This window comes from Boeremia exigua, assembly GCF_020726555.1.
Source record: "Boeremia exigua strain MPI-SDFR-AT-0100 chromosome Unknown C7974scaffold_1, whole genome shotgun sequence".
Taxonomy (NCBI): Eukaryota; Fungi; Ascomycota; class Dothideomycetes; order Pleosporales; family Didymellaceae; genus Boeremia; species Boeremia exigua.
The window spans coordinates 2,887,479-2,912,201 of record NW_025763518.1 but is presented as its reverse complement, the minus strand read 5'-3'; the positions used below and the strand labels follow the sequence as shown (position 1 = coordinate 2,912,201).

Below are 24,723 nucleotides of genomic sequence, written 5' to 3'. Positions count from 1 at the left end.
CCAGGCTGAGTCCTTCACGCACAAGAACCAATCAGGTAACAGCACATCTTAGGTGGCACCCTCCTGTATAACCAGGCAGCAGCGAATGTGGCTATGTGCACCATTTATCATGCGTGACGACGTGAAAAGCAGGTTGTGTTCCAGCCCTGTTAACCACATGCTGCTGCATGTGTGATCTTTGAGATAGAGACTTTTTATCGTAAGTCACCTGAGACTATCGACGCAATTGTGCTCGACACCTGTAATCCAGCTACTACTTTCCATTCTCCGATTACCTAGTAGTCTCCGTCCCGTTCTATAATGCATAAGGTTGTCAGTAAAAACCACTTCGAGCTCGTCGTCCTTGATGGTGCAAATCTACATATGCCCCTCACAAATGTGCAATAAGCCACACCACATCTCTTACATACGTTTAATCCAGAACCTTAAAAGTGCCTAGATATATGAGTGCACGGTGAAATAGTTATTCACATGCGAGGGGGTATCGAGCACATGATGAAGGGAACCTAGCAATATCTCAGTGACCTTCGACCACAGTACTTCAACTGCGACGAATATCCTAAATCACTCGTCCTTCGAAAAAAACCCAACATCACCGCTCGTCCTCCCCAGCTCTACCAATCGCTCCCTCATCCTCAGCGCCCTCTCCCTCACCCCGTCATCCAACCCACTGAAGTCGTCCTCCTTCGCCCACTCCCCCACACCATGCTGCAACACATTCCTCGCCCTATCGCTCCCCGCCTTGACCGTCCCGATGCTCCCATGCAGCGTCAACCTCTCCTTCCCACAGTCATACACCCCCCTATGCAGAATATTATTGTTGTAAAACACCACTTGCCCTGGCTCCAACCTGACCGTAACCTGCCCCGGCAACCTCTCTGCATACGGCTCTGCACTCCTCTCCTCCTCCGTGCGCGCCCGCCGATGACTCCCCGGCACGACTACTAGACTGCTGTCTTCGTACAGCGCCAAGTTCCACTGCGCGTGGTGCCCCGGCTTCTGCAACCTCTCTACCTCTTCCTCCGGAGTCGCACTCGCAGGGACATCATCTCTATGCCACCTTAGCTCGAAATTCCGCTCCGGCCGCACAAGCATGTTGTACAGCTCCATAGTCAGGTCCTCCTCTTCGCACTCCAGCAGCGCAGCAACATACTTCAGCAGCTCGGCGTCGAAGTAGCTCTGCGCGAACAAATCGTGCCAGGGATTCGACGGATGCAGGAGGTGCTGCACGCCCCAGATACCGTTAGAGGGGTCCTGGGGCCAGGGAGGGAATTGCTTGGGGAGAGTGCGGATGAACGGCCATCTGCCGGTGCGGGCGGAGGTGCAGAGGTCGGCTGCTGCGGTGCGGAGGGCCGCGAGGTCGAAGGTGGGGAAGAGGGTTGTTGGGAGGATTACGAAGCCGTCTTTTTCCAGGGCTTCACGGGCGGCTGTGTAGGGTGAGGTTGTGAAGGTGGTTATGTTGGGTGGTGTTGGGGCCATGATTGTTGGAGTAACCACGTTGGTGATTTTTGGGTGGATAGTGTCGACGGTCGATTTGTAGTTATACACAAACACCAGGAGGACAAGACGAATGTTTTACTTGAGTGTTCAATTGTAAACGTGTTGATGAAAGCTTACCTACCCCGCAGCGTAGTTTCACCCCACTTCTGATATCGTCGATCTCCAGTCTATTGAAACCAAGTGAAAACATCGGGTCTGCAAACTATGGCCATCTTTCTATCAAGCGATCAGCGAGTACCAGAGTCCACGTATTGCAACGGCATATATACTCATGTGGGTTCCGGCTAATCTCTCTGAGACTCCGGAAGACCAGACCACGACATCGGTTATCCAGCAACAATCATGTGTTAGGCACGAAGACTCAAGCTACACGAATCAGCGTGATGCACTTATGCAGTTCATGTCGTTGAAGTATACTTTGTGCTACATTCGCACCACGGCTATTCGCGGCTACATACCTTTGGATGCACTCCCGAACTGCTCACACCACAGCTACCACACCTCTAGTCAATCGAATTGCGTCCATCAAAACAACATTTGGTCTACAAGAGTAGAGCAGAAAAACATCACCTCTTGCCCATTATGCATTGCCAGTCATGTCATAAGCCACCACTAGCCGCGCCTGGCAGCGGCTAATTATCCTGCCAAACCACCAGTGGAGAACATGGCTGCCAAGAGCTCTGATTTCGTAAACGACACAATTCCCTACTTGTTCTCAGACGTAGCGACATGCATGGTTCGCAGGAAGTTTTTGCATTACTTTCATTTTGCGAAATGCCTGCGTGGAGTGTTTAGTCCATTCACTGTGAGAGTACGGTAGATCTTCAGCTTTACTGACGACACGACGCATGGAAACCTCATCACTTTCCACGCCCCCATTTCAAATACAACATCATGGCAGAGTGGCGCATTAGCGAAGAATTTCCATTGCGGGAAATGGACGGCTTGGACCACGAGCGCTGCGCTGCGCTCCACAATTACGTTGTTGAATTAGGGTGGGCTCAGCGCGGGCTGACACTCGACACCCTCGACAAACGCACATGGTGGCAATGCTATGGCGGTGATGCAGCTCTTGCAAATACAGCTGAACGTCTCAATACCTCTGTGGTGTCTTTCCTCAAAGTGGCTTGGCATGGATTTGCAATGGATTCGGCCTCAAAGCCTCACCTTTTCCATCGGTACCTGGGGGCCTTGAGCTCGCCAGAACAACTCTGGCGAGCCATGGATTATGCCGAATGCGAAGAAGATTCTGACAAACCCTGCTATGTTTTGCTGTACATGGCGAATGGGGCACTGGGCGCAACTCACCCATTGGGACTTGTTTTGCATCAAGTTGAAGCCACAGCTATGCAGCACATGTCCATACGTGACACCGAAATCACCATGAATGGCCGGCAACTGTGGCTACCTCTTGAGGTTGTCCTTGATAGCTTAGTTGATATGATTGAGCAAGGCAAGATTCTAGCCGTTGATGCGACTTACGATGGGGAGCAAGAGCGCACAGAGCCGTGGATCATGCCTTCATACACGGAGCGAGACCTTGAAGAGTCCCTCCAAGCTTTTCAGCAGCTGGTAGACGCGATCCACGACAGAATGCCATCTCAACCGCAGAACGTCGAACAAGGTCTGCTGGAGATGGTGACAGCCGGGAACCCGGATGTCCTGCCCGCAAACAGCTTCGCACATCGATTTCTCGCCCAGTGTCCGCGACCTGGCTTTACTCACATCGCCCCTGGCTTGAGCATCGCCCAAAACCAGCCTTTTGCCCCGGCGTCAGGGCAAGCGCACGCCAACAGCCTCTTCCCACTTCTTCTCCTCGCAAGCACATCACCTGCCCACCAAGAATTCCGACGCGCACCGTGGGGAGAGCAAGTGCGAGACTCGCCTTTTGCGCGCGACTTCAACAACATCTCATCGTACCCAGCCGGTCTCTACCTCAGCGAAAGCGATCCCCACGGGCCCCGTCCTTTCGAGGATGGCTGTAAACTTGTTCTTCCATTCACACTTGGGTCCAACGCATTTGCGCGCACCAGCGACGGCGCGTTGATCGGCGAGCATGTGCGACGGGAAGGAGATGAGACTGCTGAGATTGAACCAAAGAGTGCGGACCTATACCAATTGGGTTACAACCATTTCATTGCGGCGCATGATGTACAGCTCAAGTATGTGCTAGGAAAATGGCTGGAGATGATTGAAGAGGGGAAGTGGGAGGTCGACGAGTATGGCGTTGTAGGAGGCGTAGAGAAATGGAGGGAGGCGGATACGGAGGAAGGTTGGGCTGAATATCAGTTGTCAATGAGTTGGTAATTTGGAGTATAGTTCAAAGATCACGCAATCGCCATCTACGCTCCTTCTCTCATTCAGCTAACCCTCTCAATCGTGGGGCCGGCCGCTTCCCTTCTCCCCACGAGCTCAGCACTCGTCTGGCTGTTCTGCGCATCGCTCAGCGCCTTGACGATGTCGCTCTCCGCCTTCTCTCTCACCATGCGTCGGAGGCTGTTGATCAGGAACCCAGAGAAGATGTCCACGCTCCACTCATCCGGCAGCAGCGCCAGCACCTCGCCGATATCGAACCAGCCGCCGAATCTCTCGAGCAGCTCGCCTGTCCGTTCGATGCGCTGCGACAGATCCTCAATGTTTAGGAACTCCTGGAGCAGGAAATTGAAGAGTCGGCTCTGTTCAGCGCGCGGGGGTAGTTCTGACTGCGGTACAGGCAGTGTTCCGGATGTAGTTGGGCGAAAAATCGAGCTGTATCCGTACAAACAGTAGCTGATCGCTGTGCCAAAGTCGCCCAGACCGTGCGTCAGCAGTCTCAGCGCTTCCTGGTGCTGCTCTTGACGCCCATGTAGGATAATCATCTCCGGCACCAGCTCGTTTTCATAGGGTGCGAGGCGCGCCAGTATCGAGCCGACATCGTAAGAGGATGTGGCGGGCTGGTTGGAGCCGAGAAGTTGGAGCAGACGCAGGCGTGCCTGCCACCATTCTGCTGGAATGGCATTGTCGGTTATGAATTGGTGGTATGTGGGCTTTGGGGGAATGAGAATACGGTAGGTTTCGTAAGTCTGCGAAAGGGTGGCGCGGGAGGAAGGGTTGGACTCGAGCTCGTGGATTACTGTGTCAAGGTAAAACGCGATGAGTTCGTTGACGTAGCGTGTGTGCTGTTGATAGTTAGCGACTGCAACAACCCAGAAAAGGAAAGACTGCATACCTTCTTGCCGAAGACGAGGTATTCCAAGTACTCCTTGACAGCACCTGGAGCCCTCTCTTTCAGTAGTTCGACGGCGCGTGTAGGTTCGAATTTGACTCGGCTGTGGTCGTCTGCGAAAATCTGTACACCAAGCTTTGGGTTGCGGTTCGCTAGCCATGCGCCGTATTCCTCGACTAGCGACTGGTCTCTTATGCGTGAAAGATACCTGCGAAGCTCATTCTCGCCGTCCACGAAAGCACCGCCCGCGTCTTCCTCTCCATCAATGATACGTTTCCATGTAGCTAGCACTTTCGAAGCCTTGACCGAGGCCTTGCAATTGCTTTGATAAAGCCTGCTAAGCACATAGAGCCGCTTAAATTGCTCAAGCAACTCTACAGCCCGATCGAAACACTCCACCTCCTTATCGACAAGGTCGTGAAGCTCGGCTCGGAACGTGCCTGGACTTGAACTGCCGTTTGGACTGCCTTGATCTAGTAGCAGCAGGATATGCAACAATGCAGCGTCGACGGTGCTGAAGACGAACGGATCGCTGGTGACGCTTGCCATGCCTTTCCGTCTCTTCCAGAACTGAAGATATCTTTTGACAAAATGAAGCAGATTGTCGCCGAATGGGCCTTTGACATCTGTCGGTATTGTGGAGAGATCGTTTTGTTGCAAAAACTGCTCGATAACTGTCGTGATGCCTCCGGATACCTGGATACCTTCGCTTCCCTGAACAACTTCCTGGCTCAAGACCGGCAACATCGACAAAACTATCCTGGGGTCTACCTCACCTTCGATGAGGGCTTGTTCGGTGATCCGCTTTTCGTTTTCGAATATGAGAATGTTGGTCTTTGTGCGAAGAACGACGTCCATGAACAGAAGCACTGATGCTTTTTGACGAATGTAAATAAGACTGAGATACTCCGATTCATTACGAGGGTCTTGCCCTCGTATATCGCCAAGTACTCTTTCAACAGGATTGCGATTCGGCTGTATCGTTTTCCCATCTTCTGCAAACTGGACTTGCTCCAGGCGAGAATCTAATCGCGTCACAAGCGGGTTTCGAACAGCCCACCATATCTGGTTGCCAGCCCACACCACGTTGCGGGATCTGAGTTTGGACAAACGCTTTGTGAACTCAAGGTCTGCTTGCTCTTGAGCTGTTGCAGGGGCCTTCGTCGCCTCCGCTGATCCCGAGCCCCTGGTAGAGGGCAGCTGTAGCCGCTGTACGGTAAGTTTGGTCCCGATCTCGGGAAGAACAAGATCGTAGTGCTGAACGACAGTGCGCATGCTCAACGGCTCAGCGATATGCGTGCTGTCTCCTCCCACTGACAAGCCTAGACAATCAAGATTCAGCCAAGCTTTGGTGTCTTCACCTTCCACATCCCATCTTTGAACTTCAATACCGTACTCTAGCTTATCCGCAGGCCCTCGGTGAACTGCTGCAAGCACATAGCCTTCCTCGGCATCCATATCAGGGCCCATGGACGATGTCAAGTCTATGCCCGAGCCATCGACGATGATTGCGTCTGGATAGCTGCTAAATTGGATGCTTCCCCTGCACATATCACCGTCCAAGTTGACGAACATGCCGACACCTTGTTCAGACGGTGTGGTGCCAACGGTGAGAAGGAATTCGTTAGGATTCGGTGAGGCAATGTGCGGTCGAAGGGGAATGAATGCTGGCGGCTTCGGAACTTCCTGTACCTCAACTTGAGGTGCTCCTGCACTCGGCGGAGGTGGGAGAGGTTTGTCAGTAGCCGTACCTTCAGCAGGATCTCCCTCGGATTGCTTCGTGGGAGATCGGGCAGGTGAGTGACCTGGAGCTGGCGAAGCAGTCCGAGACAGGGACTCAGGCACATCGAACCCGTAGCGTTGTGCTGGAGGCCGAGGGCTTGCAGTACGAGAAGACGGGCCGCTGCCTATCCCCATGATGTTGAGACTCGCACTTCGGTTGTGACCTTTGTGGCCGGCCTGACCTGGCTGTGTGCTTGCTGATGACCCGCTTCTCGAGGGAGCTTGAGGCACGGTTGCAATGGTCTCAGCAGCGCCGCCCACGTCGCCTGCATCTGGGTCTAAGGAGGAGATTGGAAACAAGCCAACTTTCTGCTGGTGCATGACATCCAGCAAGGCATACGAGTGACTGTCTGCGGCGCAAGAGAAGGTCTCTCGTCTAACAGAGACTAGACATCCACCATACTCGATCGTCTTGACTGATCTCGGCTGTGAGTTTTCGGTGATCTGGACCAGTCGAAGCCTCTTCTTCAGGCCAATTACTACTACTACGCCGCCATCGTCCCCCTCTTCCTCATTCAGATCTACGCCTCCGACCCAGAGGCATGATATGGGTTTGAAAGTGGAGTCTGGGCTTAGCTCCGGCAGCGAGTAGATGGACAGGGTGTTATTGCAGAGCACGCAGGCTTTGTAGATGTTGGGGAGGATGAGGATTTGCTGCACGCCGGGGCCGTTGGTGCCGTTGTGTGGAGGCTCGAGTCTGGAGGCGATGATAGCAGTGGGCTCGGCGGTAGGGTCATTTGCTTCAGGCGGCAGGAGCACAAAGTGGAGGATCTCGGCGGCGGAGGTGCCCACGTAGAGATTGCCGTCTAGGGCAGGTCAGCTCGCTCGAGGCATTCATGGCGGTACACGGCGCAGCAGCACGTACCCCACACTTCGACACAGGTGATGCGCGCGTCTGGGTGCTCGCCGTCAGCGGACAACTGTAGGCCTGCGACAAGCTTGCGGAGGACGAAAGGCCCGTCCTGCGGCGGCGGACGGGCGAGCCCTTGCGGGATGGGAGCTGCATGTGCCATTGTTCGGGAGCATCGCACGCGCCATGCTGGCTAGGGGCGCGCAGCGGAGGCCATGTTCGTGTTCCTGGCCGTTGGTGTAGCTCCGAGGGGACAGGGTGCAAGCTCACGCGTGGACCAATCGGGGTGGACCCTGCCACGCGCGTCTCCCAGCATGTGGCTACGAGTACCGGACCACGACGCATGGAATGAGACTGCGCATATACGCAAGGGCGTTCTGGTAGATACAGGACACCTACGACTGCACATCTGCGACGCCGATCACGAGCAGCCATGGAAGGCGGCCTGGACGTTGAGGCGCACGCGGCGCAAGAGGAGGAACCGAAGCACGCAGGCGGAGACGCAGAGACCGAGGAGGGCAACAAGTTCCAAAAGGCTATTGGGGCGTGGAGGAGTACGGTCATATACATACTATGAAAGCTAGAAGGGGCTGCTAACAAGCCTCAGATATCGACCTTACTGCCCTCGTTCCACAACTCGACACGGTAGCCTCAGACCTCGTCGCATACCAGCGGGACACTCTCACGCAGCGCAAAGAGCTAGCGCAAAAGACCAAGGATTTCAGGAAGCTGGACGACGAGAGCAAGCTCAGCGACATCAAAGCGCTCCTGAAGTGTAAGTCGACTGCGGTGGTAACTGTTTGCCAGCCAGCTAAGTGCACCTCCAGCGTACCAGAATTTCATCGACCTCATATCGAACCAGTCCAAGACTGTCCAGGCCTCTTTCTTCCAACTGTACTCCCCGCTCTCGGAGGCGCCCGACCCATACCCGCTTCTCGAAGCCTCTGTCGACTCCCTCGTAACCGCCGAAGAGGTTGTGCCCAAGCTCTCTGCTGAGAACGAGCGGCTACAGAAGACAGTCGCAAGCCTGACATCACAGCTGGAAGAGTCGGAGAAGAAGCTTGAGGAGGAACGAACAGTCCGCAAGACCCTTGAAGATAGCCGCGACAGCAAGATCAAGGAAGTCGAGGCCTCATGGTCTGCAGTACTAGACGAGAAGAAGGACAACTGGGAGGCAAAGGAGAAAAGTCTCGAGGAGAAGGTTGAGAGCCAGGACCGGCTGCTGAAAGAGCTCAAGGCCAACTACGAAGTCTCCCAAAGACTTGGCAGTGGAGAGGAGGCTGCAGGACAGACCAGCGGCGCCACAGCTGCAGAACTTGAGATTGTCAGCTCGGAATTGGAAAGGACAAGCCATCGCCTGGCTGAAATCGAAGCGCGAAACGAACAATTGCGTTTGGAGCTTGCGCAGTCTGCCTCTGCACCGGCCCAGCACGTTGCTGTGGAAGATGATCCATCGTTCTTGCGCCTACGCTCTGAGAACTCGTCGTTGCTGCGAAAGCTCGAAAATGCCCGGTTTGAGAAGGACTCCGAGCGCACACGTCTCGAGACCGGCTCTCGCAATCTAGAACGCGAGATCAAATCCCTCAAGAGCGAGAAGGAAGCTTTGCGGGAGAAAGTGCAGAAATGGAGCGACTACGATAACGTGAAACAAGAGTTGGAGGTACTTAAGGTAAGACAAGACAGCCGCAATTCCTTCCTTCGAACTGTACTGATCAATCCAGTCAATCGAGTTTGCAACAGGCGACGATGACGACGAAGCAACTGAGGTTGCGTTGTCCCAAAATGGCGCTACCAGCAAAGGAAAGGGCGAGACGTTGGAGCAGCTTCTGCTTGCGCGCAACAAAAAGATCAGCAATGAGCTGACGGTCTTGCGTGTGTCTCACAACGATTTGCAAAGCAGATTAGAGGCCCTGCAAGAAGAGCTTTCAGAAACCAATGCGGAGCTTGAAAAGTCGAAAGCGCTCAACGAGACATTAGAAGCTGATCTCGAGAATGTGCAGCAGGAGGCCTCCAATGCTTTTGACCCCTCTGGTAGGTCGGTGGCGGGGACATATGTATCCCGTTACCCACAGTCGTCATTCGCAGGGACACGACGCGGTAGGGCAACCTCGCCTACGTCCTCTATCATCTCCGGATTTGACAACTCTTCACAAAACACCCTCGCATCGTTGCGTGCTGGCGAGCAGGTGGGTGGAGGGTCAGGCATCCTGCCAATGGTCACGGCGCAACGTGACCGCTTCAAGAAGCGCAACTCAGAGCTTGAGACTGAGCTACAAAAGTCGCACTCGACCATCTCCACATTACGGTCTGAGATCGGTTCGCTCCAGAAGGACAACCTTGACCTGTACGAGAAGACGCGTTATGTGTCATCCTACAACGCACACAACAGAGGACCTGCAACCTCTGCATCATCGTACGGAGCCAATCCGAATCCATCAACCGTTCAAATTGGCGATAATGCGACCGATCGGTATCGCTCCGCCTACGAGTCGAATCTATCTCCCTTTGCTGCCTTCCGAGGCAGGGAGTCCGCCCGTGCGATGAAGCGTATGCATGTGTTCGAGCGCATAGTACTGCGAGTTACAAAGTTTGTTCTGGCGACTAGAACCAGTCGAAATATATTCGCAGCATACCTGTTAGGTATGCATTTCATGGTGTTTTGGATGCTCTTTTCGACGGCTGGAGCAGGAAGCACGGTTGGTACTGCGGCCAGCGCAGCAGCAGGACCTATTGATGTTGGGCCTGGTGATCTATGGCACAAAGACACGGCTAGTGATGGGACCACGTAGATTTCGTAGTACACTTCCCTCGTGGGCGTGAGCCTAGTTTTGTAAGCGTTGAGCATCATCAAGCGAGCCTTGACACTATTGCAATATTACTGACGCACGCAATCCTACCGCAATGCCTCAATCTCTTCTTCCAGTTCTATAATTCTAACAGCTCATGCGTGAACGCCGTTGGACGGGGTCTTGGCGTTTACACAGTGAACCATCCAAATTTGGAAGCGAGGAGGTCGACCCGCGCTCGAAAGTTCATCACAACGCCAAGACCATCAACAACTTGCTTCACCTTACTCAACGCGCTTTTGACAAATACGAAAGCCACCTCACTTAACCGTTACTCTCACACAATGCAGCGTCGTATGGTGAGTGCCAATGCAACTACGTCCCTTTGCAGTTCAATCGCTCATACCCCTACAGCTCACCAAAGAGGAGGAAGCCGCGGCGGGCGGCGAGGATATGGAAGTTCGTCGTGAAGACCAAGAAAAGATCAACAAATTCAGTTCTCTGCATCAGAAAGAGACATTGTTAGAAGAAGAGCTCCAGGCGAAGATCGTAAGTGCACCCCGCCCTACTACCCGTCTCCGCAACTCGACGGTTGCATCCACCACGGCAAGACATCAAGAATCTTCATATTTCACCACACAGACAAACCACTTCTAAGAAAAAGCCTGCTAACACCCAACAGAAGGAGAAGGAAGATCTTGAAGAGATCTCGACAGAACTCGAACTTGTAGACGAGGAGGAGAAAGTCCCGTAAGTCAGCCTTTCATTATCACACGAGCGAAACTGCACAGATGATGCTAATGCCTCTTAGATACAAGGTTGGTGACTGCTTCGTCTCGTTGCCACAGCCACAGGTTCTGGAGCTCCTCGAAAGCTCAACACAGACCATTGACGAAGAGGTGGAAGCGTTGAAGTCAAAGCTTGAGTCCGTCCAGGAAGATATGGGAGAGCTAAAAAAGGTCTTGTATGGCCGCTTTGGGCGGAGCATCAACCTCGAGACTTAAGCACGACAATTCCTTAGCGTTGACCGCATGCAATGGCAAGAATTTATCGTCGTGGATCACAACCGTTTCTGATAGATGGAGTTGCCTTTGCCGTCGGAGTTGATCTCGGACTCGGAATGACGCTCACACCGCAGCCACGCCCATTCGCATGCAATTTGAGTCACAGCATCAACTCAATGAGCTTTCGACGAATTGTATCCATCTGAGGCTCTTGCAGCGCGTCGGCAAGTGGGTCGACGCCCTACAGAACCGACTTTTCCGATGCATATGCGGTCGTCATTTATCCCCGCGTTATGCAGCTAGCTCCGGCGCCTCTCAATATGACCCATTTCACACAACAGTCTTTGCGCCTCGGAAGTATATATGATTACGCGGGGTCAGCCCCTACTCCCGAACATCTAACTTCTTACCTTGCGTCCGTCTTGCCATGGTCGTCCCTTTCGGATACAATTGTTGCCGACCTTGAACGTCATCACCCTTGACAATGGAGTCCGCAGATTTAGAGCGGACTTATTCCCGCGATCAACAGCAACAGCGGCTGAACGATGGCTATCACGTCACAACGCCGGTGGCGCTCGTGAGAAGCACGACCTCACGCAGCGTGAGGAGCGTGAGAAGCGCTCGAAGTCAGCAAAGTCGGAAGGGTCACTGTATGCATGTCTCGAAAATTGCTGTGACTAGCGAACAAATCGCTAACCCAGCCTCCCTAGATGCAGAAGGGTCTCGTACGGATCGATTGAGAAACCTCGAGAAAGAGGTAGACTCAGCGTCTGATTTTGAGAAAGCCGATGCAGACGGAATCGAGGAGGTTGTGGTTCCGCCTCCGTCAAGCACGGCTTCAAGAGCAGGCTCCCATTCAGATGAATCCAACGCTTCTCATGGAGAGCCCAAGAAAATCATTCGGTTCAAGGATGGTGACCCTGAAAACCCTGACAATTGGCGACAGGTACAGATGACGCGTCTACATCGAATTCCAGATGCTGACAGCTGGCAGGTCAAGAAACTATACGCACTTTTTGTGGCCATCATGAGTGGTGAGTATTGCTCGTGCTTCTGCGTACACTATCTGACTTCTGGAAAGTGATGAACAGCACAATTGGCTCCTCGTATGATAACTTCTAACACGTCGCCTGATAATAAACTGACAGCATCCAGACTACCCGCTGGTGCGACAGGACCCATCTCACAGCATTTTGGGGAAACGAACGAATACAAGCTCATCCTACCTACCTCAATGTATCTCGTTGGTTATGTCTGTGGACCTATGTAAGCAATAATTTCGATATCTATGGTTTAAATAGAGCCACCTGACACTAGGATAGGATCTGGGGGCCGCTTTCGGAGTCGTACGGTCGCAAACTCGTGATGATGATATCGTTCGCCATATTCACTGTCTTCTCCATCACCTCAGCTGTGTCGCCAAACTTCGCGGCCCTCGTCATTTTCAGATTGCTTGTTGGTATTGGTGGCAGCTGTGCGATAAGTGTTGTTGGCGGGATTTGCGCAGATATTTACCACGACCCGAAAAGTCGAGGGAGGAGCATGGCAGGCTTCATGGCTGCGACAACCTTTGGGCCAATCCTCGGACCGCCGATCTCCGGCTATATCTCAGTCGTCTCGTGGGCTTGGGGGTTCTGGGTAGGAGCCATTCTAGCGGGTGTCACCTGGCCGCTGTTTATCTTCCTGCCTGAGACGTATGGTCCAGTGATTTTGAAGCACCGTGCGCAGAGAATGCGCAAGGAGACAGGCGACGAGAGCATCATCGCTCCCATTGAACTGGAAAAGACGGATTTCAACCACATTGTCACCGTGATTCTGACGAGACCTATACGCATGCTGTGCTTCGAGCCGTTGGTGCTATTCACCTGCTTGTACTTGAGCTACGCATGTACGTTTCTGTTAGTATTCTCTCGACATGATCACTGACTGACTCAACAGACGCCATCTTCTACATCTACCTCCAATCCTACCCCATCATCTTCACCGGCATCTACGGCTTCACGCCCGGCGAACAGGGCCTGACCTTCCTCCCCATCGGCGTCGGTGCCCTGATCTCCGCTTGTTTCTATCTCACCTGGGACTGGTACCTGGCGCGCGCGCAACGACTCAACAAGCCGTGGAGCCGCAACGAGGAAATGGTCCGCTTGCCGCTGGCGTGCATCGCGGGGCCCTTCTTCGTCATCTCGAGTTTCTGGCTCGGCTGGTCCGCCCGGGCCGATGTGCACTGGATGGTGCCGACCTGCGCCGGGGTCATGTTTGGCATGGGGTATCTGTGTCTGTTCATGGCGCTGCTGAACTACCTCGTCGACGCGTACGAGGTGTTTGCCGCGAGCGCTATGGCCGCGGCGTCGCTCTCGCGGTCGTCGTTCGGCGCGGTGCTGCCGTTTGCGACTAGGCCGATGTACAGGGCGTTGGGTGTCGCGTGGGCGACGAGCTTGTTGGGGTTCCTGGCTGTCGCGCTGTGCGTGGTGCCGTTTGTGTTTTTGAAGTTCGGAGGCCGCATGAGGGAGCGCTCGAAGTTCTGCCAGTATCTGCGGATGAAGAAGTTGGAGGAGGCGGAGGCGTTGCGGGAGGAGCGCGAGGGTGCGAAGGAGCCGGATGTCAGGGTGGGTCCGGATGAGGTGAAGGGGAAAGAGGGGGTGTAGAGAATAGTGTAGAAGTAAGTCGGTTCTGTGAGAATGTGCTGCTACCTTGTGACGTGAGCTCTCACCACACAGCTTCATCACTCAGCACCGTACATTTTAGCTTCACCTACAAGCTTCACCAACAAGCTTCACCAACAAGCTTCACCGCTCCCCTATCTCACAATACAGCCAGTCTTTCTCCCACTCTCAACACTCCACCTCGACGCCAGTTCCTCACCTCAACATGCTGCTGAAGCACCCCTTCTCCCACCCAAAACGCACCACCCTCCTCGCCCTCTTCGCCCTCCTCGCCCTCTTCGCCCTCCTCATCCTCCTCACCGCCCTTGCCCCCCAGAAACCAAGCCTCCACACTCCCACCCACACTCCCACCCCCCGCCTCCTCAAAGCAACAACCCCCTACCCCTCCGCACCGCACCTCTACACGCGCGCCCTGGCCCTCCACGAAACCCAGAACAAAGCGTGCGGGTACGAGACGCGCGTGCAGCGCGCACCGATCACGCGGGGCGGCGCGGGGGTGTTTGAGTTCCTCGCGGGGATTATTCGGGGGGAGTTGGAGAAAGGAGACATGGGTGGGGGTGGAGGTGGGGGCGTGGAGTGGATATTGTACGTGCTGCTGTGGTCTTTCTTTTTTCCCTGGTTGCTCGTAGTTCTAGATAGGGAGGATTGGGGGTGTTGCAGGCAAGCACGCAAGCAAGCAAGCAAGCAAAGAAGGAAGCAAGGAAGAGAGGAAAGAAGGAAAGAACGAAGGAGCACACAGCCCTAACACCCCGCAGCTACCACGCCCCAACCCTGCTCCCCCGCGCCTCCACATGCATCGACACGCTCCTCCCGCCCGCCCCCGCAGCCGCAGACGGCGACACTCACGAAGCGCTGAAGCAGCTCCTCTTCATCGTCCCCTCGCCGCCGCCCTCGCCCGAGCACGAGCACGAGCACGAGCACGAACCAGACCACACCACCACCCCCTCCCTCCCCTTCTTCTGGCTACGCGTCGCACCGCTAACACTGCGCATACTCGCCGCCGCAACGAGCGCGGTGCACGAGCGAGATTCCCACAGGTATGGTGGCGCTGCGGCTGCGTCTGCGGCGGAGGAGGAGGACGTGGTGGCCGTGGCGCTGTATGGGGTTCTTGCGAAACGCAAGGCGACAGGTGCGGCGGGGGAGGCGGTGGTGCAGCCGCCGGGGTGGTATGGGCTTTTTGAGGACGGGGGTGCTGCGGTCGCTGGGCGGGAGGGGGCGTTGTTTGAGTATCCGGGGTCTGGGGGCGCGTTTGCGGTGCTGAGGAGATTGGGGGCGCTGGTTGAGCGGGTCGAGCAGGAGCAGGGAGGTGCTAGCGGGGGGGTTGGGGTGTTCGAGGAGACTGTGGGGGCGTGGTGGGTGCGTGTGATGGAAGAGCGGAAAGCAGGGAGATACTGAGGGACGGTCGCAGACTCTCACGGACGTGTCTGGACGGGGTAAGGGATCGTGGATTCGTGCGCCGTACGCCAAAAGTCAACTGGTATCATCCAACCCAACCGTAGCCCACTCCCAAAAGCAAACCGCGCTGTCCAAACCACGGCCTTCTCAGCTCGTGTCCATCGCCTCCCCGTCTTTCACCACTGCACTCCCTCGCCCCCGCCCCCGCCCCAGCGCTTCGACAATACTCTCCAGCCCCCGCACCTCCTCGGCGCGCACGCGACCACCCTCCACGGCGCCCTCCACGCCCTCTTTCGTGTCCACGCCGCGCCGCTCCAGGATGCGCTTGCTCTGCGACTCGAGGTAGGCCTTGCGCTCGCGCGACGCGTCGTCGGCGTCAGCGGGCGCGCTGGACGGCAGCGCAGTGCTGGCGAGGTGCGGGCGCAGATTGGCCAGCAGCTGGCGCAGGTACGGCAGCTGGGAGGTTGTGAAGGAGGAGTGTGTTGTGAGGGGCGTGGCGGGGGCGGTGTTGGGAGCAGCGGAGGAGAGCGGGGCGATGCCGAGGTTCTGGCTCGCGGGGGTGTGGGTGAGGAAGGCGAAGGAGGCGGCGGGGGGTGCAGGGTCGGGGGTGGTGCTTTCGCGCTTCAGCGGGGCGGCGGAGTGGAGGAGGGCGTTGAGCTGGGCGAGGTGGGCGGCGTTGCGCTGCTTCTCGGCCAGCAGGGCGGCGTGCAGCTTCTGGGTCTCGAGCAGCTTGCGGCGCAGGGTGTAGAGTTTCTCGGGGGTCCAGCGCTTGCCGTCGACGGCGGCTTTGGTGGTGTCGAGGCCGCTGTAGTGCCCGAGGCGCACCCAGTTGGCCAGCTCCTCCTCGCCGCGCGGCAGGCACAGCACGTTGCGCAGCGTCCAGATCTCCAGCTTGTCGAAGTTCTTGTCGACGGCGTTTTCCATCAGCGTCTCGAGCTTGAGCACGCCCTCCTCGATCTCGAGTGCGGCGTCGGGAAACACATCCTCGCCGTCTTCGTCTTTCTCGGGGCTGCGCTTTTCCGCTGCGTAGCGGTCTGCGAAGCCGAGGAGGTGCGGCGGCGCGCCCGATATGCCCGTCTCGAAGGTGTCGGTGCAGCGGTACAGCACTTCGTTGACGGCGTTGATTATGTCGTCGATGAGACTCTACACACTGTCAGCCTGGAGCATGCACCCGCGTGGATTAGCGCACGATTGGCGGCCAGGAGAAGTGCTCCGTCAGCAGCATGTTCTCCTGCTGTTGTGAATTCGCCATTTTGCCTGCCGTTGCTGCGTGCGCTGCGCTGTGTCGCGTTGTTTGCGACGCGCCCTCTGTTTACCCTGGCCGCCGTCTTACTGGTCAACGGTTGCTGGCGCGGCCCCACTTGGGTTGCCCAATCCGGGGCGCTGGTAGCCAGTGAAGGATGACGTGCATGCGCATTCCCGTGTCGTAACGTGGCGTGTGGCTCGAGGCAAGGAGCATTTGCTGCCTGCTGCTACCTGGCAGGGCATGAGGTGAGCGTGTGAGACTGAGCGACAATATTGTTGTAGAAGAACCAGCTGCTGTCTGTGGATAAGGATCCAATCCTTTAAGCGTGTTATGATTGGCGATATAATACGTAGTCACTACGCCCGCACTCTAGCTACGCTCCCAGCATCAAATACGAAATCTGTGCTAGGAAACTGAATTATACACCCAATGATCCGCATCTCACCAGCCGTCATGCGAGCCTGGGGCGTCTAGCACTGGCTCTATCCTCACCGACACGGTCCTCGCCATCCTCACCACTCTTCATCACTCTCGGTACCATGCACAGGTAGTGGTATATCTTTTGTTCAAACAAAGGAAAAGCAACGCCTGTAAAGCAAAGAGCTCTGTATCCACTGCTCTGCCGTCCGGGCCACCCACGCGGACTGGGAAAATAATTCGGTAACCAAAAATCAAAAATAACACTGACTTGAACGCCCGACCCTGATAGGATAGGACCGAGGCCCACAATGCGTCATGTCGCTGTCGTAAATGCAGTATATGGGAAGTGAATGCCGGGCTGCCTGTCTATTGGAAGACTCAGCCAGCATATGCCGATGTCGAAGTGTCCATACTCGTCCACCGGAGACGCGGCACGACGCCTACTAGTACGCTCGTGTGTTCTCTTGCCGGTCCCGCTGGTACCGGCGCTCTTCTTCTTGTCGCCTTGCCTTCTTTTCTCTCTCTAGCCGGATCTTGTGTGCTTCTGTGCCGTCGTCCATAAGCGACTCCTTGAACCAAGGGTGTTGTAGTGCTTCCTTGGCGGTGATGCGCTTCTTGGGATCGTACACGAATATCCGTCTTAGGAGGTCAAGGAACTGTTTGTTGAAATCGGTGTGGCCCGGTATTGTTTCCTACACATGTCAGCAGAGCTAGGAGTACCGATAGGGAAGACATACATGGAGCTTCTTCATCGCCTTTACATATTTCTTCGACGCCTTGTTGATCTCGTTGTTTGGGTAGTCCAGCTTGTAGTTCTTGAAGTATCGTGCGGCACTAAGACTGTCAGTGGTGTTGATTGTTTCACTATGCATGACTTACGAATTGGCTGAGTTGCGAGAGGTTGTGCGGTCCTGCTTGTAGACCGCTCTGACGATGTCTCGATCAATCTTGCCACCACACACGGCCTCCATCATAGCCAGATGCTCGAGGTTATCGTGCGTCTGGAAGAGGGCATCGCCAGTGAAGAATTCGACGAGAATGCACCCTATGCTCCAGATGTCGCAAGGGAAACTCCAACCAAGGTTGAGAATGATCTCCGGTGCACGGTAGTGCCGTGTGGAGACAACCGAAGAGTGGTACTCATCATTGAAGGTCGCCGATCCAAAGTCGATAAGTCGAATCTCCGGGTCGAGGAGGACCTTGCGATGTCTTGCCGTGCGGTTGACCGTTGTGGACGACGACGGTACTGTGCGGTTGTAGGTAAACGTCTGATAGGCATTCTGTACCAAGAGAATGTTCTCTGGCTTGAGATCGGTGTGGATGAGGTTCAGGTCGTGCAGGAAGGCGACACTTGTAAAAAGCTGCTTTGCAAACTTCTGTATGTGTGAACTTGGGAAAGGAACAAAGCTGTTGCTCTTGAGGAAGTCGAAGACGCTCTGCCCATACAGATCTGTGACAATGCAGATGTGGTTGCGGAAGTCGAAGCAGTCGCGCAGGTGGATGCATCGGTTGACGTTGTGCTTGTCGTTGGAGGCCAGTGTCGACAGTACGCGCAACTCGATGCGACTAGCATCTCGGTATTTCGGTACTGAGCGAATGACCTTGATGGCGCACTTGGTGCCCTTTCTCCTGTCCCAGGCTTCGACGACTTTGCCGAAGGTTCCCTGGCCTAGGAGTTTTAGGATCTGGTCTGCGCAGTTGTTAGCGGTGTTGACGTAGAGGCTGTACTGGATACATACATCGCTCTGTGAGGTCGGCTTCTGGCACGACGACATAGTGGCCGTCCTCATCGTCGACCTTTTGATCCTTGTAGTTGGACTTCTATACGCAGTTAGTACACAAGCTAGGGATGTCGAACACGGGACACTTACATCTGCAACGACTTGGACGTAGACATCCTTTGCCTTGATGACCGGGTTGGGCGGTGGCTGATATAGGGCAAAAGGGTCGCGATCGTCCAGGTCTCGTCTCTTCGCCTGCTTAGCCTCGTCCTGGGCGGCCGCGCGTGTGCGCTTCCTCTTCTGGCCGACGGCAGTGTTTTCGAGCGGCGAGATGTGGTGGCTGCTGCTGGCCTGCGAGCCGAGCGAGGTGGCAGCGGTGGTGTTGAGGGCCGAGGTGGTGCGGTCGGTGGAGATGGAGTGGTTGGGCGAGTCGTAGTAGGGCGTCTGGGTGGTCGAGTACGACGTGTGCTGGTTGTAGACGGGGTCGTAGGCGGTGGTGCCGGTCGTCGTCTTGCGCTTCTTGTCGGTGTGGCGGGCGGAGCCGTTCGTGGCGGTCCGCTGCAGCGCAGGCTGGCGGGGGGCGGCAGGCTCGTCCTCGTCGTCATCATCGATGACTATGATCTCCTTGGGCAGGCCGTTCTTGTAAAAGTCGGCCCAGTTCGTCTGGCGGCGGTGCTGCTCGTCGGCGTCGCTGGCCACAGACGGCGCGCCCATGTCGGCGGCAGCGATGGGCGGCAGCTGCGGGTGTCGGCCGTGGGCGCTCGCGGTGCGGCGGACGTCTGGGGCAGGATTCGAGGCGCCGCTAGTGTAGCCGGCGTACATGGAATTGCCTATTCGAGCGGAGCCGTTCGCGATTTGGTTGGCATTGGGCAGGCCGGCCGGGTATGTCTGGTGGTGAGGATAGAATTGATGATGGGGCGGGAGTGTGGCCGTGGCCGTCGACGGCGTCGACATGGCGGAGGTGCTGCTCGGCGCCGTGGGCCTGGCGGCGAACCGCTGCGCTCGCCGGGACGACGAGACGGGCGGCGCTATCGCTCGCCGGCAGCGCGAGTGCTGCTGGCTGGGGCGGGCGGGCGCGGGCGCAGTCGCAGTGCAGGGCGCGGCCCCGGGGCTGTCGTCGCAGGCTCGAGGGCTCGCTGGTCGCACGCAGAGCCGGTCGTGACGGCGGCCGGGCGAGCTGGGCTGGCGGTTGCTCGCTGCAGACGCGGGCGGGCAGAGGGCGTGCGGGACGGTGTGCAGGCGACACGGGCAGGACTGGTGCTCAGGAAGGGCGCGGTTCTCGTGCCAGAGCGGGTGAGCACGTCGTTGGCAGAGGCGAGGTTTCCGCCGGCCGTCACTTTGGTCGGGTCAGTGCTTGCAGCGCCTTGGGGCGTCATTCGTTCGAACGCGAAGAAGCGCGCCAAAATCCAGCCCGGCCACTCACCCACGCTCGCTTTTTCCGCGCACCACACGCACGCTCTTTCACGCTGCTAGGCCTGCGCCAGAGTGAGGCACCGCCGCCGCTCCGCTCCAGCAGGCCGGCCGTCCATAGTACTGTTGCTGGCCTGCTGGCCTGCTGCCCGGCTGCCGTGAGCACTGCACTGCAAGGCGGCCGTTGCGTCCTCATTAATATCGGTGCCGGCCTGATTGAGAGCAGCAGGACCGCACCTGCTCCTGCCCTTTCCGCCGGCACCTCAACGCAGCACGCTGCCCCACCAGTTGCGAGCCGTACTGTGCACTGCTGCCGTAGCTGCTGCCGTAGCTGGTGCACTGTGTGCACACTTGGCCTGCTTCTCCACTTCGTCAGGATGCTTGCGCCAGGACTGTGATGCCCGGGTCGCTAGCTCCTCGGCCATCGCCACTGCGCTCCACACTCCACCCCCCATCCTCGACCAAGTACATCAACTGTACCCATCTGCGCGGCAACAGTACATCTTGCTACCATGTCCGGCGGCAGTCAGTCAGTCTTCTTGTCACGTCACTTCACCGTGCAGGTCCAGGTCAGGCGGCACGCTCGATTCGGCACTTCCAGTGGCTGGTCTGATGCATGGACCACCCCCATCAGCTTGATGTCGCAGGTCGACTCAAAGTCAAGACCTTCACACGCGCAATGTTCAGGAGTAGAGAGGCATGTAGCACACAGATTGCCGCCTGTAGCGCCCGTTGCCATGTGCGATGGTCACGTGTGTAATTTGCTCTTAGTCATCGCTGATTCAGTGAGGTGGTTGGCTGTGAAGATAATCCTCCTGAGCTTCGCACAACGTTTAGAATGCGAAGCCAGGGAGTCCTGCCGCGCTTTGACCTTTTTTCATCACTTTGCCAATGGGCGCTTCTTGCGGCCGCGTGCAGTTCGCTCGGCTGTCGACATCACGGCCGCGTACAGCAGCTCGGCGGACTGTTCGTTGCCTATCGCATCCATCTCCACCAATGACGTTATTCCCAGCTCCTGCCACCACAATCCTGCACGATCCACAAACTTGGGTGAGCTTGGCAAACACATGTCTTTGGGATTGCGAGTAGAGTGCTTGGAGTGAGCTTCCAGAAGACTTCTGCATGCGTGGGTTTACATTAGCTAGCGCGTATATGGAAGGTGAATAATGACCGATTGCATCCAGATAAAAACACACATAGGCCTCCAGTGATAATGCTGTTACGCACGCTCAAGCAAATAACTAAATCAGACAGCCAGCCCAGCCCAGTATTCCTAACCCTCAATTTATGCTCCGTGTCGATTACAAGCCGAAAAAATGGACTGTCATAAATCGTAAGTCATCGACCATCCGTCGCAAGCGCAGGTGCCAAGCAAAGACAAAACTCAAGGAGTCAAGGGCGTGGGAGGAACGTCCAGCGTAAGAAAGAAGTCCTCTACCAGCCGACCAACACGATCGATGATGGCGTCAACGTCGGCATTGGTGATGTTATACGAAGGAGATATGATGATGTGATCGCCATCCACACCGTCTACTGTGCCTGACCCAGGGTAAACGTGGATTTCGTATGGAGGAGCCAGACCTATTGGGCTGTAAGTATATTTTCAGCACATGTATCCGTCGAACCAACCTTTGTGGTAAATCTTCCAGTTCACCATCATAGCTGCGGGAAATGGCTCCATGGTCTGCTTGTCTTTGACGAACTCAATCTGCTTAGTCAGCGCCGTGATTTCGAGAGGTATGTCTGTCTACACTTACTCCCCAGAACAGGCCTGCCCCCCGGATGTCAGCAACATTTGGATGTCTACCCAGGCGCTTCTTCAGTAGCTTGGATAGTCTAGCTCCCTTCTCTTTGACGTTTTGCAGCAGGTTCTCTTCTTGAATAATCTTCTGCACTTCAAGACCAGCAGCACAAGCGAGAGGATAGTTTTGAAAGGTGTGACCGTGGCTGAACGCGCCTGAGCCCGGGCCAAACTCGAAAGCATCGCTCACTTTAGAGTTGATGAGCATCGCCGAGATCTGCTGAAAGCCACCGGCGAGACCTTTGCCAGTCGTCTGGATGTCTGGTGCAACGCCTTCTTTTTGCCAGGCGTGGGTGATTCCGGTCCGGCCCATTCCACACATGACCTCGTCGAAGATGAGTAGCACTCCATACCGATCGCAGACTTCTCTCATGGCTGCGAGGTAGCCATGCTCAGCTGAAACGCAACCAAGTGCCTACAACTCAAGTCAGTATGAGAGATTCTCCATCCTTTCCTATCATACTGAATTGGAGCGTTCTTTGACATGCTCAATGTCACTTGCAAAGTGCTTGAGATGACCTGAACTGGGACGTTTGAACTTACGGCGCCGACGACTGGCTCACATATAAACGCAGCCACATTCTTAGGACCCATCTCTACAATCTTCTGTTCCAGCTCGTTCTTAAGGCGTGTAACGTACTCAGCCGCCGTCTCTCCCGTTTTGAGGTTGCGAAATGAGTAGCATGGCGAAATGTGTTTTGTATTGTGAGGTAGAGCATGTTCGTACAGCTCTCGTCGGGCTTTGTGAAAGCCCATGTCAAGAGCACCGAGGGTAGCACCATGATACGAACGGTATCTGGCAATGAAAAATTTGCGTGTTGGCTCTGGGTTTGCCTTTTCTGTGGCGTGATACTGTAATGCAACCTTGTACGCTGCCTCATTGGCCTCCGTTCCTTGCGTCAATGTCAGCATATCCCACGGAAAACCGTCCCCTAACTTACCCGAAGAATAGAAAACAGCTTTAGTCATCTTCCCATCCGTTGTGTTGACCAGGAAGCGTGCAAATTCCTCTGTAACTTTTGTGTCGAACATCATCGAAGATATGTATGGCATGCCGTTGTCGAGAGTATTCATCATAGCCTGCTTGACGCGGGTATTGTTGTGTCCGATGCAGGTCACAGCAGCGCCTCCGGAAGCGTCAAGCACGTTCCAGCCGTTCTCGAAGTGAAGCATCTGTGCTGAGGCACTCTTGATTCGATAGGGCGTGCTTCTGACACTGCGATTGAAGAGGTATGATCGAGTTGGTGCTGTGGTTGGCTTTGAACTGCGACGGGCCATGACTCGCTGCGGTTTGCGTATGGCGGAAGGTGACATGGTAGCAGATGGCATTTTGAGAAGCACAGGTAGAGAGTGTAGCGTAAGTGAGTGGTCGGCCGCTGACAATGCGTATGCGTTCAAGCCCTATATAGCTTTCGAAATTGATGTGAACGAAACGGATGGGTGGTGGAGAGAGGGGCGTATTGCCTGTTTTATACGGTACAGTGACCAAGTGATGAAGCGAGAGTGCTGTAATCGAGCAGGTGCCATGTGAGAAGACGCCTTTCTATAAACACGAGAGGCCTACCAAACTTTGGCTTTCGGCACCCCGAGTTTTCCTCTTCGGGCCGTTCGTAGCGTGCGGATCTGTAGCCTCGTGCTCTGGACCACAGTTCTGTTGCGGAGGCGCAGTTCAATTCACGCGAGACTTGCTAATTAGAACAGTTGCGGTGAGGGAATGAGGCAAACACCATTTAGTCAGCCTCAGGGTGTTAGCTGACTTGGGGCACAGCCAGGGAATCCAATCGGATCTGTTGATCCCAGGGATTTCCACTTTGGATTATGTTGGTACACATGTTTGAGTCGTTCAATTGGAATATGTGGACCTTGAATACAGCGGCACAGGTGCCGGATCCACGGGCTGCAAGCCACCACATGTGGTGCAATGCACGTAAGTGAATTTACAGTTAGTGGCTACGGCTGCATGTAAGTTTCGGCTGGGATTGATCGGAGTATATTTGCACGTTCGTCATCCTTGTTCTCGTTCTCCAATGCAAATCGTTCTGGATGAAGACTGGGCCAATAGCCTAGGGCTGACCCCAGCAACCTGGGTTTGCTGCATCCTTTGCGACATGGATGCATGGTGACTCGTAAAGGCGGTTGTTGTAGCTTTCGACTTGGGCACTGGTTCCTGAGTCGTTCGAGCCATCCCCGGCCGAGGTGTTTTGTGTAACATACATTTCGGAGCCTTGCAGTTGAACACCGGATCGTGCGCAGATGCCAGGTGACCTGATACGGTTGACACGGACTGACCGCCTGTTGGCGAACCGTCACGGCACGGAGTCGACCATGAGCAGCTAGTGCTTGCGTTGGCATCCTCTCGAGGTTGACCTTCTCTTTAGCAGCATGCTCGTAGTCACTAATGCTGCTAGAGGTGACAAAGAACCACTAGAGTGGGGGGACGAAAACGGAGTGCACTCATTTTGGAAAAACGAGCCCCGAGTGTCTCATGTCACTTTCCTTAAGCCTCTGATCATACGCAGGGATGCCTTGAAATGACAGGAGGCTTGCTCGCCGCGGCCATGCAGAGCGATGAATTGGCTGGTCACGGACTGTCCGGTGGTGTAACAATCAATGCTGACTGGCTACCGGTGAACGTGCAACCACTTTCAAGAGCGCTGGTCTGGAGAATTGAATACGAATATGACGTTCGAGCCCACATGGCATCGTCCTTGGCCCGTCCGATGTGAGGACAAGGCCAATTATTAGCAAAGCCATGGATCGCCCTGGAGCCTGAACAAGGGTAGGTGAAAGCACGGGTCGATGGCGCGACGTGGCTGCATGACTACGGCCGAGGACGTCAAGATAGCCGCGTTGCAGCAGAGCACGATCATTGGAGGCGGTGAACAAGGGCGTTCCCCAAGATTGAACGATGATGAACGCGGTTGACGACTTGCCGTGCCG

At 55.6% G+C, this 24,723-nt stretch overlaps 10 protein-coding genes across 10 annotated transcripts; 5 read left to right on the top strand and 5 right to left on the bottom strand.

Moving 5' to 3' along the window:
* Positions 1 to 442: 442 nt before the first annotated feature.
* On the bottom strand, positions 443 to 2,114 carry C7974DRAFT_22976 (uncharacterized protein). The gene is made up of 4 exons (XM_046137351.1): positions 1,959 to 2,114; positions 1,770 to 1,866; positions 1,622 to 1,716; positions 443 to 1,563 (listed from the first exon to the last, which is right to left on the bottom strand). The coding sequence occupies exons 3-4, from the start codon at positions 1,688 to 1,690 to the stop codon at positions 565 to 567; spliced, it is 1,068 nt and encodes a 355-aa protein (XP_046003298.1). The 5' UTR covers positions 1,691 to 1,716; positions 1,770 to 1,866; positions 1,959 to 2,114; the 3' UTR covers positions 443 to 564.
* Positions 1,983 to 3,833, top strand: C7974DRAFT_22970 (uncharacterized protein). The gene has a single exon (XM_046137349.1). It carries the CDS (start codon positions 2,395 to 2,397, stop codon positions 3,805 to 3,807), a length of 1,413 nt encoding a protein of 470 aa, XP_046003297.1. The 5' UTR covers positions 1,983 to 2,394; the 3' UTR covers positions 3,808 to 3,833.
* C7974DRAFT_22957 (uncharacterized protein) lies at positions 3,834 to 7,565 on the bottom strand. The gene is made up of 3 exons (XM_046137344.1): positions 7,353 to 7,565; positions 4,709 to 7,293; positions 3,834 to 4,658 (listed from the first exon to the last, which is right to left on the bottom strand). Exons 1-3 carry the CDS (start codon positions 7,498 to 7,500, stop codon positions 3,861 to 3,863), a joined length of 3,531 nt encoding a protein of 1,176 aa, XP_046003296.1. The 5' UTR covers positions 7,501 to 7,565; the 3' UTR covers positions 3,834 to 3,860.
* A 102-nt stretch (positions 7,566 to 7,667) lies between these two features.
* On the top strand, positions 7,668 to 10,258 carry C7974DRAFT_420020 (CASP C terminal-domain-containing protein). The gene is made up of 4 exons (XM_046144237.1): positions 7,668 to 7,891; positions 7,945 to 8,112; positions 8,165 to 9,006; positions 9,059 to 10,258. Exons 1-4 carry the CDS (start codon positions 7,771 to 7,773, stop codon positions 10,124 to 10,126), a joined length of 2,199 nt encoding a protein of 732 aa, XP_046003295.1. The 5' UTR covers positions 7,668 to 7,770; the 3' UTR covers positions 10,127 to 10,258.
* Positions 10,259 to 10,467: 209 nt separating this feature from the next.
* C7974DRAFT_408218 (Prefoldin subunit-domain-containing protein) lies at positions 10,468 to 11,127 on the top strand (the record flags this gene model as incomplete). Its single annotated transcript, XM_046143311.1, has 4 exons — positions 10,468 to 10,482; positions 10,538 to 10,672; positions 10,806 to 10,873; positions 10,935 to 11,127. The coding sequence occupies 4 exons, from the start codon at positions 10,468 to 10,470 to the stop codon at positions 11,125 to 11,127; spliced, it is 411 nt and encodes a 136-aa protein (XP_046003294.1).
* A 484-nt stretch (positions 11,128 to 11,611) lies between these two features.
* Positions 11,612 to 13,772, top strand: C7974DRAFT_408217 (major facilitator superfamily domain-containing protein; the record flags this gene model as incomplete). The annotated part of the gene is made up of 7 exons (XM_046143310.1): positions 11,612 to 11,777; positions 11,838 to 12,073; positions 12,122 to 12,161; positions 12,209 to 12,233; positions 12,283 to 12,393; positions 12,450 to 13,015; positions 13,066 to 13,772. 7 exons carry the CDS (start codon positions 11,612 to 11,614, stop codon positions 13,770 to 13,772), a joined length of 1,851 nt encoding a protein of 616 aa, XP_046003293.1.
* Positions 13,773 to 13,995: 223 nt separating this feature from the next.
* Positions 13,996 to 15,649, top strand: C7974DRAFT_439925 (uncharacterized protein; the record flags this gene model as incomplete). Its single annotated transcript, XM_046145305.1, has 2 exons — positions 13,996 to 14,375; positions 14,546 to 15,649. 2 exons carry the CDS (start codon positions 13,996 to 13,998, stop codon positions 15,183 to 15,185), a joined length of 1,020 nt encoding a protein of 339 aa, XP_046003292.1. The 3' UTR covers positions 15,186 to 15,649.
* C7974DRAFT_439923 (Mis12 domain-containing protein) lies at positions 15,153 to 16,685 on the bottom strand. The gene is made up of 2 exons (XM_046145304.1): positions 16,375 to 16,685; positions 15,153 to 16,328 (listed from the first exon to the last, which is right to left on the bottom strand). The coding sequence occupies exons 1-2, from the start codon at positions 16,435 to 16,437 to the stop codon at positions 15,333 to 15,335; spliced, it is 1,059 nt and encodes a 352-aa protein (XP_046003291.1). The 5' UTR covers positions 16,438 to 16,685; the 3' UTR covers positions 15,153 to 15,332.
* Positions 16,686 to 17,294: 609 nt separating this feature from the next.
* On the bottom strand, positions 17,295 to 19,526 carry C7974DRAFT_300877 (kinase-like domain-containing protein; the record flags this gene model as incomplete). Its single annotated transcript, XM_046137817.1, has 5 exons — positions 17,295 to 17,543; positions 17,589 to 17,685; positions 17,731 to 18,541; positions 18,591 to 18,672; positions 18,723 to 19,526. The coding sequence occupies 5 exons, from the start codon at positions 19,524 to 19,526 to the stop codon at positions 17,295 to 17,297; spliced, it is 2,043 nt and encodes a 680-aa protein (XP_046003290.1).
* Positions 19,527 to 21,366: 1,840 nt separating this feature from the next.
* On the bottom strand, positions 21,367 to 23,061 carry C7974DRAFT_300651 (omega-amino acid-pyruvate aminotransferase; the record flags this gene model as incomplete). Its single annotated transcript, XM_046137806.1, has 5 exons — positions 21,367 to 21,563; positions 21,612 to 21,690; positions 21,740 to 22,198; positions 22,327 to 22,676; positions 22,725 to 23,061. The coding sequence occupies 5 exons, from the start codon at positions 23,059 to 23,061 to the stop codon at positions 21,367 to 21,369; spliced, it is 1,422 nt and encodes a 473-aa protein (XP_046003289.1).
* Positions 23,062 to 24,723: the final 1,662 nt, after the last annotated feature.

Excerpts from the sequence above, each read along its gene's own strand:
- C7974DRAFT_439923 (XM_046145304.1), bottom strand. The coding sequence starts at position 16,437 with ATGGCGAATTCACAACAGCAGGAGAACATGCTGCTGACGGAGCACTTC. Across the intron at positions 16,329-16,374 it reads ACTTCTCCTGGCCGCCAATC|AGTCTCATCGACGACATAAT; the intron begins GTGCGCTAATCC and ends GACAGTGTGTAG.
- C7974DRAFT_420020 (XM_046144237.1), top strand. The coding sequence starts at position 7,771 with ATGGAAGGCGGCCTGGACGTTGAGGCGCACGCGGCGCAAGAGGAGGAA. Across the intron at positions 7,892-7,944 it reads GGCTATTGGGGCGTGGAGGA|ATATCGACCTTACTGCCCTC; the intron begins GTACGGTCATAT and ends AACAAGCCTCAG. Across the intron at positions 8,113-8,164 it reads CATCAAAGCGCTCCTGAAGT|CGTACCAGAATTTCATCGAC; the intron begins GTAAGTCGACTG and ends GTGCACCTCCAG.
- C7974DRAFT_22957 (XM_046137344.1), bottom strand. The coding sequence starts at position 7,500 with ATGGCACATGCAGCTCCCATCCCGCAAGGGCTCGCCCGTCCGCCGCCG. Across the intron at positions 7,294-7,352 it reads CACCTGTGTCGAAGTGTGGG|ACGGCAATCTCTACGTGGGC; the intron begins GTACGTGCTGCT and ends GACCTGCCCTAG. Across the intron at positions 4,659-4,708 it reads ACCTCGTCTTCGGCAAGAAG|CACACACGCTACGTCAACGA; the intron begins GTATGCAGTCTT and ends AACTATCAACAG.
- C7974DRAFT_22970 (XM_046137349.1), top strand. The coding sequence starts at position 2,395 with ATGGCAGAGTGGCGCATTAGCGAAGAATTTCCATTGCGGGAAATGGAC.
- C7974DRAFT_22976 (XM_046137351.1), bottom strand. The coding sequence starts at position 1,690 with ATGTTTTCACTTGGTTTCAATAGACTGGAGATCGACGATATCAGAAGT. Across the intron at positions 1,564-1,621 it reads GGGTGAAACTACGCTGCGGG|GTCCTCCTGGTGTTTGTGTA; the intron begins GTAGGTAAGCTT and ends AACATTCGTCTT.